The sequence below is a fragment of the Aquila chrysaetos genome, chromosome Z (genome assembly GCF_900496995.4).
Source record: "Aquila chrysaetos chrysaetos chromosome Z, bAquChr1.4, whole genome shotgun sequence".
Classification (NCBI taxonomy): domain Eukaryota; kingdom Metazoa; phylum Chordata; class Aves; order Accipitriformes; family Accipitridae; genus Aquila; species Aquila chrysaetos.
This window is the reverse complement of record NC_044030.1, coordinates 35876521-35889209: the sequence shown is the minus strand read 5'-3', so window position 1 is coordinate 35889209 and position 12689 is coordinate 35876521. Positions and strand designations below refer to the sequence as shown.

At 39.4% G+C, this 12689-nt stretch overlaps 1 protein-coding gene across 1 annotated transcript in view; it reads left to right on the top strand.

The window, feature by feature from the left end:
- Positions 1-12689, top strand: part of FBN2 (fibrillin 2) — a 174773-nt gene that overhangs the window by 77716 nt on the left and 84368 nt on the right. The window contains exons 15-17 of the mRNA XM_030005074.1: positions 983-1105; positions 6974-7126; positions 8024-8077. Of these exons, the coding sequence (XP_029860934.1) occupies positions 983-1105; positions 6974-7126; positions 8024-8077 (330 nt within the window). The remainder of the gene's footprint in view (positions 1-982; positions 1106-6973; positions 7127-8023; positions 8078-12689) is intronic.

The following is a 12689-nucleotide window of genomic DNA, read 5'->3' as shown; positions in this document are numbered from 1 at the left end:
ATTGAAAACAGCTTTTCCTGTCCACTCACTCATGCAAGAATGGCAATCTCATCACATGGATTCAATATCATACCAATACCTTGCTAAGTCATTACAGTACATTTCTCAAGCTGCCTAGAATAAAAATAGGTCTTTAACTTGCAGAGAGAAATAACTGAATTATTTAATAGTATTGTGAAAGCTACAACAGATGATAAATTAGCTTTTGAAAAGTCTTGGGGGGAAGTCTAAAAGATTTAAAAGACTTTACATTGATGAACACACAGAAGTATGTTTTCCACATCATTATTCTGGCAATTCAGAGTGCATAACACTTAAGATGTCATATTTGCCACATAGCTTTACAAACTTTTTAAAGTGAGGTTGTTGAAAACTTACATTAAACATTTTAAGAATAGGTCTGATTTGGCTTCAGTTTAAGTAAGCTAATGGAAGATACCTGTTGCTGCCAGTAGAACAAGGTTTGGGCTTGAGTAATTTCTAGTAAGTGCAAAATCATCTAAATTGTTAGTTTTCTAATTTGAAGTTGACCCATTTCTATTAATTGTGGTTTTCTTAATGTACATGCAGCTGGGCTGTAGACTTAGATAGAAATTGATGACCACTGAAAAGTTCTTCAAAATTAAAATTTACCATCATATGGATATTCTGTGATTAGTGCTTCCTTAACCACACTTCAAAGCAAAATTACAGTATCATGGGATGAACAAAGGGGAATATTAATCATTAATTTTGCTTAATGTAGAATCTGAGGTGCCTCTAATCCTACAGTTTTTCTGTTTTCTTTTTTTTTTTTAATATGCAGCTGGAATTTTGATTATTTAGTGTAATTCCAAGATGAGATTTTTATTAGAAACAAAACAAGGATGTGTTGGTGGTTCATCTGCTATCATAAAGTCATTTGGTAGTGTTCTAAAACTATTAATTGTAATCTTGCTTGAAAACAGCAAATAGATTGTTGAATTGTGTTGCCTTCTTATAGATATTGATGAATGTCAGACATCAGGAATTTGCATGAATGGTCATTGCATAAATACTGAAGGATCCTTTCGGTGCGAGTGTCCACCTGGCTTGGCTGTTGGAGTTGATGGTCGTGTGTGTGTAGGTAAGTGAGATTTTATTTTTCATTGAAAAGCAACTGGAATTATCAGGTTATCAAATTAAAGAAATGCATCAAATTATTTGTCTTTTGTTCTGTTAGGTGTTTGTGTTTATGTATGTGCATGTGTGTATATACATGTATATGTATATTCATATTTATATTCAGTTGCACATCATTCACTCCAAATCACTAAAACAGGTATATATCTTGGTTGTGACACTGATATTTTTGCACTCCCCTTTTAATGTCTTTCTCTAATCTGAAAACATTTTATTCTTCCTGTACCATAGTGTTAAAAAAGAAAAAGCTCTAGCAGGAGAAATAGTGAAAACTAGATAGACTTGTTTCTGTGAACTCAAATATCATTATTAAGAATTATTAGGAAGTCTTGCATTGTCCTATCCCATAAACCTAGTGTTAAAAGACAAGAAGCTTAAATTCCTCTGTGGAATCAGAGCGGCACCACCTCTTGTTTACCTGTTATTCCTATAAATTAAGCTTACATTATTTACTCTTCCTGGCATCTCTTTTTGGTTTTGAGGTATACACTTTCTAGTCTGCTGATAAATAGTCTTTTGTCATACAATCTGAACTGCAGCATCTTATCCTCTCAAATCTTACTGGTTGACAGTTAAGAGATTCTTCACTCAACTCCACCAGGATCTCTAGCATAGCTTCAGGGAGCTCACCGGACAAAAATGGAGCATTTTCAACCTGATGAAGAATAAAAAAGGGTAGAGGGCAAGAGGTATTCAGTCCCTTGTTTTCTACTGATTGCTGATGAAGAGGGTGGAGAATAGTATACATTTTATAAAAATTACTGAGAGTGGTAGGACTACATGCACTAGGGACTGTGATACTGCAAAGTTCCTTAAACCAATTTAATCCACTGGAGATACAATCTTTCCCTTCTTCTGCATATCAGAACATCAGTTCTGTATTCCCTAAATTTCTTCTCTCCTAGCTCATGAATGTATCTATCATCATGCATATTGGTGACCCAAGGCTCAGTTAATGGATAGTCATGGCATTAAGCTTCAACAGGCAAACGTGCCTGGAATGGGGCCTCCTTGCCTGAAAAGCGCACCTCTGGCAGCATCACAGCACATTCGCTTCACTTTTGGTACATGGCCTTGTGTGCTAGATGCTGCTGGTTACTGGACTGCCATTGGAGCTGGTATAGATCAGGCCAGCTGGTTGTGTCATGATGTTTGACAGGTTCATGAAGCAGTAGAGGCAGAGAGGAAACCATTGGCTTAGCTCTGCAACAGTTATATATATGAACCAGTACTATGATTGTTCGTGCTGATGGATGCATATATGTCTTATCTGCTATGTCTTATCTACATGTGTCCAGATAAAGGAAGGACAGACTTCATCACAGTGTTTGGAGGTTATCTTTTGCACCAAAGGGATGTGAGATAGTACATCCTTGTGTTGCTGTTATCAATTAATTTAAAATAAATTCTTAAATTGTGCAGAAGTTCATCCTTTTTTAAAATAAAATCTAGTGCAAGCATTTCTATCAAGTGCCTGCTCAAGCTGCTCCTTTCTGTTACCACTTCAGTTTAAAAAATGCACAATAAAAACTCAGAATGGCTTAAAAAATAGGCTAATAAAAGCCAAAACGCATTCTCAGTCTCTCAGTTGGAACCCAAATATTTGTTGTTTTAAATAAATGAGACTTTTTAGTAAGCAAAACTGTACTAAAGATTGAACCAAAAAAAGCAAGGTTTGTTCTCTCCTATGTAGTAGCCAAGTTGTTTATTAAACATTTGGAAAAAAGGAAGGAAAAGATAAAACAATGCGAAAAGGCTTGGTATACTGTTTTTAATATAGGAATTTCACTGCTTAGTGGCAGCAGCAAAACACAGCAGATTTGAGTACAAGCTGTTCAGTACCTTTTTTGTGGTCCAAGTTGGCCTCATCTTTACTCTGTTAGTGATACAGCTGCAAAGAATCAATGCAGTGCTCAGTTTTCTGTGCTTTCGTGTACCTAATGCTACTACAGTTCTAGCATGCTAGAACTAGCTAAAGGCTTCACAAGTTGGCCATCAGCTGTGAACACTATTTTTTATTTGAAAATGTTCAGCTCCACGTGTCACATAGGTTTAAGGTTTACCATAAATGCTTAAATTTTCAACAGGAAATATCCTTAATATGACAAAAATCGTAAGGCAGAATCATGATTTATTTGGAAAATTCTTTTTAAAAAGATGATGTAATTATTCCAGGCATAAAGTAACATAGGAATTTTCAAATATTGCATAACAAAAATATCTTCATACATGACCTTTAGAATAGAATTTCCAAGCCAATCTGCTGTTCAGAATTTTATGTGTATATATATATATATGTGTGTTTATATATACATACACATGCTGTGTTAACTACAGGAATTCTCTGTCTGGCTGTTCTGTCCCATATATTACAGGAGCTAGATAATACTTCTCGGACATTCTGGCTGCTAGAAGAGTATTTGTAGTCTGAAGGCTAGAAAAGTTACTTCCTTTTAACAGTATTCCCACAAATGTGCTAGGCAATTAGCAAAGACATAAAATCAAAGAGCCTACAGTCTAATTCTCTCTTACTTTGAGCTGTATTTTACTTCTGAATAGTGCCATTGATTCTGGTGGGACTATTCATAGAATAAATTGCTTTTTTATTTAGTATTAATAAGTATGGCAGAGTCAATCACAAAATGTTATACCACTTTGGAAAAAAAATTACAGCAAGGGGGAACAAATGCTTGGAAAAGGAACAGTTAGATAAATACTCAGAGCCAAACTAGTATTTGCAGGCATTTCAGGTTTGGCTATACTTCTAATAGCAGCTCCATGCTTGGGATACCTCAGCTGGTTCTGTGTGTGTGTGCATTTGTGTATCACCTCAGAACTTGCACTGAGCTATGGCTATAGCTTTGCTCAATGTTATTTGTTCTCTGCTGAGACACTTTTAATTATAATTCAGTCTGCAGTTCACATCTCTCCCCAAAGCTATAGCCATCAAGGACAAAATAGCTAAGTATTATTTCACCCTGGTTATTTTCAGAACCATACCTCAAAGTGCCTGTCATGAGCATTGCATGGTTTGACCTAGGGCACCTGGATGGGTGCAGTGACTTTCACTGCGAATAGGTCAACCACTGGTCCACCTGACCTTGACCACAAGTATGGTGGTGATAACAGTTGCAGATTTTGAAGTGCTACACCACAGCCTCTAGAAATGCTATTCTTTAGGAAACAGTGAAGTTTCCTATAAGAAGGTACACAGTTACAGCAGCACCAATGCTAAACTCTGATCCAGAGCATAAAATAAGTTCTACAGTGTTCTGAAATTCGTAGCCAAAAGCTGATCAAACTATGCATGGGGAGCAGCGCATGTTCATCAGTAAGGTGCACTGTTGTGACATGCGGAACCTGAGCTTGGTGAGCTGCCTGCAGCAACTAAGCCGTGGACAAAGCAGTGCCTGTCCTTCTCATCCTTGCTATCAGCATGAGAAGCACAGCCCAGGGAGGACATTCTACCTGTCATACCACGTTTGGTTCTGGGGGAGCCAGCTTGTTTCTTCATCCTGCACAGGCTTTATGAGTCATTGACTGTAGGTAAGACTGTTTTCGTATAACTAGTTAGGCAATCCTCGCCAAATTCCCTGTGCTTCTTATATAAAAACATTGGCTTATGTGGAAAAGCATTTGCTCTCTTCTTATGCAGAGCAGTTGCTCAGGACATCTGTAGCTTCCTCCAGCTGCTTCCCACAATTCACATAGTGAAGATCTTCCTACAGAGTATTTCTTTCACACTTTCCAGTCTTTTCTTCCCCTGCAGTTTCCCTCGGTGCCATTTCCTTCCCTTGAATTGCTTCCCCATTCTCTCCCAGACACATAACTAGGAGAAAGCCTTAGCTTCTGTGACAGGGCAATGATTGAAGCCCCTTTATTCATGGCAGAGCATGGCAGAGTGGCATCTGGACTTGTTAGAGGTGGAGGGAAAGGATGTGATGCAACTAATTATTTTGCAGAGCACATGAACAGACATTGCTTGTGCAAAAATTCTTGATTGTTGTCAAGCACAATAGTCTTTTCCTGCTGTCAAGTGCAAGCAAATTGTACTGGCTTCATCTAGACTCTTGGCAAGGAATAAGCCCTGAAATCTGGGCCACATTTAACTGTGCTCCAGAACTATCTGTTCCATGGGATACCAAAAGCAAGAGAAAACATTTATGAACAGGCAATTCTGTTTTATAGGAGCCAGCTTACAACACTCAGCAGGCAGAACACATAAGGAATTGCCAGTTCTTATTCAGATTGGCACAGGATATTCAGCATCCACTGTAGGATTTTTCAAGCAACTTTTCTTTGTTGTTTTGGGGTCACCTTTTAAGTAGATAACTGTCTGGATTCCCTCAGACTCTACTCAGTTTCTGAGTGCACCCAGGCTCATGTCCAGGCCACAGTGCATGGTAGTTTTACTGGGAGATTGACAAGGAGCATAAATTAAAGCCATGTGCTGGCCTGGTCCATAAAGATGCCTGAAACAAAGAGTATTTCTGTATCTCCAACAAGTGTCTGTAGAAGTATAGGAGTCAAAACTAAAGGCTATTTACTCCATCTGTATCCTGCAGTTCTCAACCACATGTCTGAGTGGACTGCCCACTCCCATGCTTGTTAGAAGATCTCCAATATTATCCTATAAGCAAACACAAAAAAGGCATCTAATCTTGGAATGACCAAAAAAACCAAAACAACAAAACCCAAACCAAAATACATAAAAAGCAGTCTAAGAGACATTGTCATAATTCTTGGGTAAGTATAGCAGATGGTTACGCCTGCAAAGATAGGGCTGAAGGCCTGCTTTGGCAGATGCATCTTACTGGTCAAGTCAGTCAGATTGATTTATATGACTAAATCAGCTGCAAGATTGGCAGTACGCACATGGTGAGTCCTACAGCTGTGTGTCTGTCCTGTATAATTTTTCTGCTGTCTTTTATGGCATGATTTTCGAGGTTGGAGACCTTCCAGGTATTATCTGTTTTCTTTGTATAATAAGGTAATTTGTCCTGGCCATGATTTCCAGCCCTCTCCCAGGGCTGTCATTTCCATAGTGGCTTTTTAATCACAAACCTCCAGAAATTTCTTATATTCTAGGCAGTAATGCTGCTTTCCCCACTACCTAGTCATGTGTGAGAACTGCTAAATTGCTGTTGCTAGCTAGGTATTGGGACCTCTTTGATATCTTAACGCTAATCCAGCACTGGTGCCAGTTTATATGTAAACCTGTTAAGATAGCCATGTCATGTAAATGCTGGTCTGAGCAATCTGCTGAAATTCCATTTTTGATCAGAATTTGTAAATAGTGTAGGAGACTATGCTCCTCCTTTTGGAAATAAATAACCTCCCATATTAGCAGCCCTGGGCTGCTGGTGAGTTATCCTACATGAGGAACAATTTTGGAAGTAAATAAGATCTGTGTGTCCAGGTTATGGTTGTAGTACTTCTCAAACGGAAAAATTAGTCACCACATGCTGATTCAAGCCATTCTGTGTTTCTTATTGAGATACACGTTGACAGATTTTCAAAGCTGCTCTGGTGTGTGGGTCATCTTGCTGGGTCCTTTGGAATGCTTTTAAATTTGCTCACAGTATGCTAGTTTAGGTGGTTTTAAAGTGCTCTGGAGAGAGCTCCAGGAGCTAACCATTTTAAGGATTGGCCTTGATGCCATCAGGATTACTGTAGCAGAGCAATGCAGTTGTAGTCAGTGTAACCATTTTGTTGAACAAAATTTTTTTTTTTTAGCTCTTGTTGGATAGTATGCATATATTTCACTCTCAGCCTAAGGAAATAAATTATTTCTTTGCTTGTCCTTTCTTAGATACTCACATGCGTAGCACATGCTATGGAAGCATCAAAAAAGGAGCGTGTATCCGTCCTTTCCCTGGTGCTGTGACAAAATCTGAATGTTGCTGTGCCAATCCAGACTATGGTTTTGGAGAGCCATGTCACCCCTGCCCTGCTAAAAACTCAGGTAAAATTTTGTGTTTCTTTGAATACTACAGTGAACATACAGACTTAAAAAAATCTTGTTCAGATCAGGTTGTTCATTTATTTAATTTCTTAAAGAGAAGTGAATAGGGTGTTTAATGGAATTGTACACTGATTCTGGAAATGGTTTCTCCTTTAAAGAAAAAATGGTATTTTATGTTGAGTGTGTTTTTATGCATTGTAACATTTGAGGTGAACCTAGTTCTAGAGCTGGCCAGACTGTGACAAAATTCAAGACAAAGGACATGAGTATGCTATGGATGAAGTTGGGTCCCTGAATTAAGTGTTAGCTATAAGGAATAATACTTTAAAGAGAATAAGCAGAGTTCTCTGATGAATCTGTAAGTTTCCTAGTCAAATCAATCCAGTTTAAAAGAGCAGCCCATATTAATTTTAGAAAGCTGTATTTCATTTTATAAGAATCAGTTCTCCAAATAAACCTGCGGATTGATTAAAAGAAAATCTCTTGAATATACAACTGAGATCGTGTATCTTGGACAGTATTTCCATTCAGTGTCATTTTCTGAGATAGCAGAAAACTTTAGAAGAAATGAAGTAAAACTGGCATTATGGCTGAAAGCAGTAACTTCAGGAGACAGTTCTGCCAAGACTATAATGAAATCGCTTGAATGTTTAATTCTTGTTATCATATTTAATTTTTATATATATGTGAAAGTTCAGGGTGGAATACTACTAGCCATATTTAGCTATATTGTCTATAAGTAGTTATTTCATGTGAACATTGGCATTTTATTAGTTACATTGTAGAAAAATTGTTTTGAAAAATGATCGGGTGGATTTGGTTGAGGATTAAAGAAGGTAAAACACTGGAAATAACATTTTCTTTTTTCCCCAACATCTCTTTGCTTCAATTGAGTAGCTGAATTCCATGGCCTGTGTAGCAGTGGAATAGGTATTACTGTGGATGGGCGAGGTATGTTGCACGTTTTCTTTAATGTATATTTCAAGGTTAAAAAAAAATATACTCAGAATTATCTTTTTCTTTAACATACTACAGTGGAGTTTTTAGCATCAAGATTAATATGTTGATTTTAGTATTTTCATTATCTAAGTACAATAATTAAATGTTGTCTAAAGAAAAGGCCATAATTAATTCTCTACAGCATTGGATTTTGCCTGACCCTGACAAGAAAAAAAAGTCATCCTTTTTAAAGATCTGACCTATAATTTATTTTTTTTTAGAATAGGCATAAGACAGTTCTCCCTCATTTGGGGAATGACAGCAACCACTTGCATTTGCAGTTGATTTTCAGTCAGCTGGGATAGTAGTAGAGCAGTTTTTCACTCCAGATCCAGTGTTCTCTACATGGACTGTTTCTATGGAGGGATCATTTCTCTGGTGAGTTAGAGTTGGAAGAGAGTTTACTAAAAAAGATCCCCCTAAAAAAGGTCCTGAAAGTAAGCACTTGCATTTAGTACAAGGAACTGTAAAGATCCAGCTCCTTTTTCTAGTACCACAGAGAGAGGGATTTTAAAAGTAATAGCTGAGCCAGGCCTGAAGTAGGGGCAATGCATAATGCAGCTGCCAAATAAGTAGAGTGGGTTGAAGAAGGAATGGTGGAACACAGTATTGTGATTTATGGCTAGATAGTTCCCTGATGAGTTAATAAAGTTGCAGCCAAATTAAAGCAGATATGGTACATTTAGTATTTACAGGCATTTAATTTGTATAGCTTTTATCCTTGTCAGCATTAAAGCTCCTATTCAGTTCAGCAGGAACAGAGTGAGACCCTCTCATCATTATACTTAGTAACAGCCTACATAACTTTTTAAAATAGTACTATAATAAAAGAAATTATGGTTCTGTTCAGTACTGTAAGTGTATATGCATAGCTTTTTCTTCTCTATGAGCTCATTGCTTAACATGTTGCCAAACTTACAAGTAATTTAAAATCCATAGAGTCTGTAAATTCTCTCCATTTTATTTTCAGTGAATTATGCAAGGTCCATTTGAAGAATCTCTAAATCTCATGGGGCAATAATGGTAGTGTACCATAATTTTGTTGTATATACAGCATCCTACCATGAGAATGTGCATGTAGTCTGGTAGGGAGGTTATATGTCCTTTTGGATACATGGAAAGTACAATTTCTCACTAAAACATAAAACCAGTTGTGGTCTCTACCAACTGCATGATAAAGACTATAATCTCTTGGGGGTTCACGTCTCAACTAAAGTCCCTTTTTGTTTAGGTTTCTAAAGAAAACCATAGTATTTTCTGTACATCTTGTGCAGCGACCTTGCAGACAATTTTCTTGCTTATACCAAGGTACTTTGTTTACTAATTCCATTTGCTAAAGGAGAGGAATACTGCTCCCACATTCAATCCCTAATAAAAATTGTGTTCCTCATGCATTCTCATTATCAAGAGTGAGTGGGAATACACTTTATCAGTGAAGCTCTTGTCATAAAGATTTTATCTGACTTTTAGTTGATATATAGCTTGTTAATTAGACTGCAGTCCATCACCACATCCTTACTTCTGTCATTCAGCTTGTGATTAACAAGCACAAAACCTTCATGTCTCCATGTGAGAGAAATCTGGATATAGGTGAGGACAAAGATTTTGCAGTCTGGTTCACTATAGAAAGTAACAGGAAAGGCTGGACCCTGTGAAATCATTAATTTGATAAGGAGAGAGTCATGAAATTGTGTGGCTTGTCCCCAAGACACAGAAAAGTTTAGTAAACTACAGAAAACTTTTTGCTCAAAAGAAAATATAAAGCTGAAATATTACGCTAATTCATATTTTCTTATGAAATTTTCACATGTCTGATAGCTTTGAGTTTAATCCAGGGATAGCATGATTTTTCCAAATGCATGTCTGAGTATATGTAAATCATCATCGAAACTGCAGTATGGTTAAAGAGGAAATGTCCTTTATAAAAAGTTGAGCAGTACAAGTATAAAACAAGGTTTTTGTGAAGTCACAGCTAGGCCAGCACCCCTACTGTTCTTTCCAGGGTTTGGAAAGGGAACTATTTAAAGTAATGGGCTTACCGTATGGGAAGAAATAACTTAGTATTGAAAAACCCTCTTTTCCTCAGAGGCAAAAAATATTAAAACTAGCCTGTTCCTGTTCTTATAGTTCATATGAATATTTTGGAATTATCCAACTACAGTAGGAATTCTATATGGGACTGTAAATTCAGGGAGTATATCTCAATTCATCATCCTATTCTGTCAATCTGAGAAAAATTGTAAATTTCCAACAAATGCTATAATTCCTGTAACGCTGTGGTATTGAGCTATGCATTAGTTGTGTATTAGGAAAAGTAATTGTGTCACCTAATGTATGACTTCTTACCTAGATCCTTAAATGACAGGCACTGAGTGCACAGGCTACATACTTTGCATCAAGGTATTCTTACTGTCATGGTTTAACCCCAGCCAGCAACTAAGCACCATGCAGCCACTCTTATCACTCCCCTCCTCAACTGGACAGGGGAGAGAAAATACAACGAAAGGCTCGTGGGTCAAGATAAGGACAGGGAGTGATCACTCAACCAATTACTGTCACGGGCAAAACAGACTTAGCTTGGGGAAAATTAACTTAATTTATTGCCAATCAAACCAGAATAGAGTAATGAGAAATAAACCCAAATCTTGAAACACCTTGCCCTCACCCATCCCTTCTTCCCAGGCACAGCTTCGCTTCTGAAATCTCTACCTACCCCCCGAACAGTGCAGGGGAATGGGGGTTATGGTTAGTTCATCACACGTTGTCTCTGCTGCTCCTTCATCTTCAGGGACAGGACTCCTCACTCTTCCTCTGCTCCAGTGTGGGGTCCCTCCCACGGGAGACAGTTCTCCATGAACTTCTCCAACATGAGTCCTTCCCACAGGCTGCAGTTCTTCATGAGCTGCTCCAGTGTGGGTCCCTTCCACAGGGTGCAGTCCTTCAGGAGCACACTGCTCCAGCGTGGGTCCCCTGTGGGGTCACAAGTCCTGCCAGAAAACATGCTCTGTGGGCTCCTCTCTCCATGGATCCAGAGGTCCTGCCAGGAGCCTGCTCCAGCGTGGGATTCCCATGCGGTCCCAGCCTCCTTCAGGCATCCACCTGCTCTGGCGTGGGGTCCTCCGCAGGCTGCAGGTGGATATCTGCTCCACCATGGACCTCCATGGGCTGCAGGGGGACAGCCTGCCTCACCATGGTCTTCACCATGGGCTGCAGGGGAATCTCCACTCTGGTGCCTGGAGCACCTCCTCCCCTTCCTTCTTCACTGACCTTGCTGTCTGCAGGGCTGTTTCTCTCACGTATTCTCACTCCTCTCTTTTGGCTGCTGTTCCGCAGCAGGTTTTTTTTCCCCTTCTTAAATCTGTTCTCCCAGAGGCACTACCACCATCGCTGATAGGCTCAGCCTTGGCCAGCGGCGGGTCCATCTTGAAGCTGGCTGGCATTGGCTCTGTCAGACATAGGAGAAGCTTTTAGCATCTTCTCACAAAAGCCACCCCTGTTGCCCCTGCTGCTACGAACACCTTGTCACACAAACCCAATACATAGTTCTCTATTGATTTAGTTTGGAAAGGATACCTGGAGGTCATCCAACCTAACCTTCTGCTCAGAGCAGGGGTAATTTCAAAGTTGAATCACGTTTCTCAAGGCCTTGCCCAGTGGAGTTTGGAAAACTCAAGGATGGAGTTCCCATAGCATCTCTGGGAAGCTTGCTGTAGTGCTGAACCACTCTCATGAGGAAGAATTGTTTTCCTGGTGTTCAGTTAAAATTTCCCATGTTGTAACTTGCAATTGTTGTCTCTTGCCCTGTCATTGTGTACCTCAAAGAAGAGTCTGGCTCCATCTTCTCTGTAACCACCTATTAAGATCAGAGAACTGCTATTAGATGTCCCTCTCATCTTCCCTCTTGCTGGTTAAACAAGTCTAGTTCCCTCAGCCTCTTTTCATACTGATCCCGCTAGGGGACTTCAGTCACCCTGACATCTGCTGAAAAAGCAGCACAGCAAGCCATATGTAGTCCAGGAGACTCTTGGAGCGCACTGAGGATAATTTGTTAATCCAGGTCATAGCCTAACCAGAGGAGAAGCATTACTGGATCTGTTGCTTACCAACACAGACGAACTAATTAGTGAGGTCAAGACTGATGGTAGCCTGGGCTGCAGTGATCACGCCCTGGTGGAACTCATGATCTTGAGGGATATGGGCCAAGTGAAGACTAAAGCCAGGACCCTGAAATTTAGAAGAGCAACTTTCAGTTGTTTAAGGAATTAGTGGATAAGACCCCCTGGGAGGCTGTCCTCAAGGATAAAGGAGCAGAACAGAGCTGGCAGCTCTTTGAGGACATTTTTCTTAGATCACAAGAGCTCTTGATTTCCACGTGTAAGAAGTCAGGCAAGGAAGGCAGGAGACCAGCGTGGCTGAGTAAAGACCTCCTGGTCAAACTAAAGTGTAAGAAGGAAATGCATAGGCAGTGGAAACATGGATGCTGTCCAGATATGTAGGCATGAGATCAGGAAAGCTAGGGAACAGCTGGAGCTGAGTTTGGCAAGGGGTGTGAAGAATACGACAG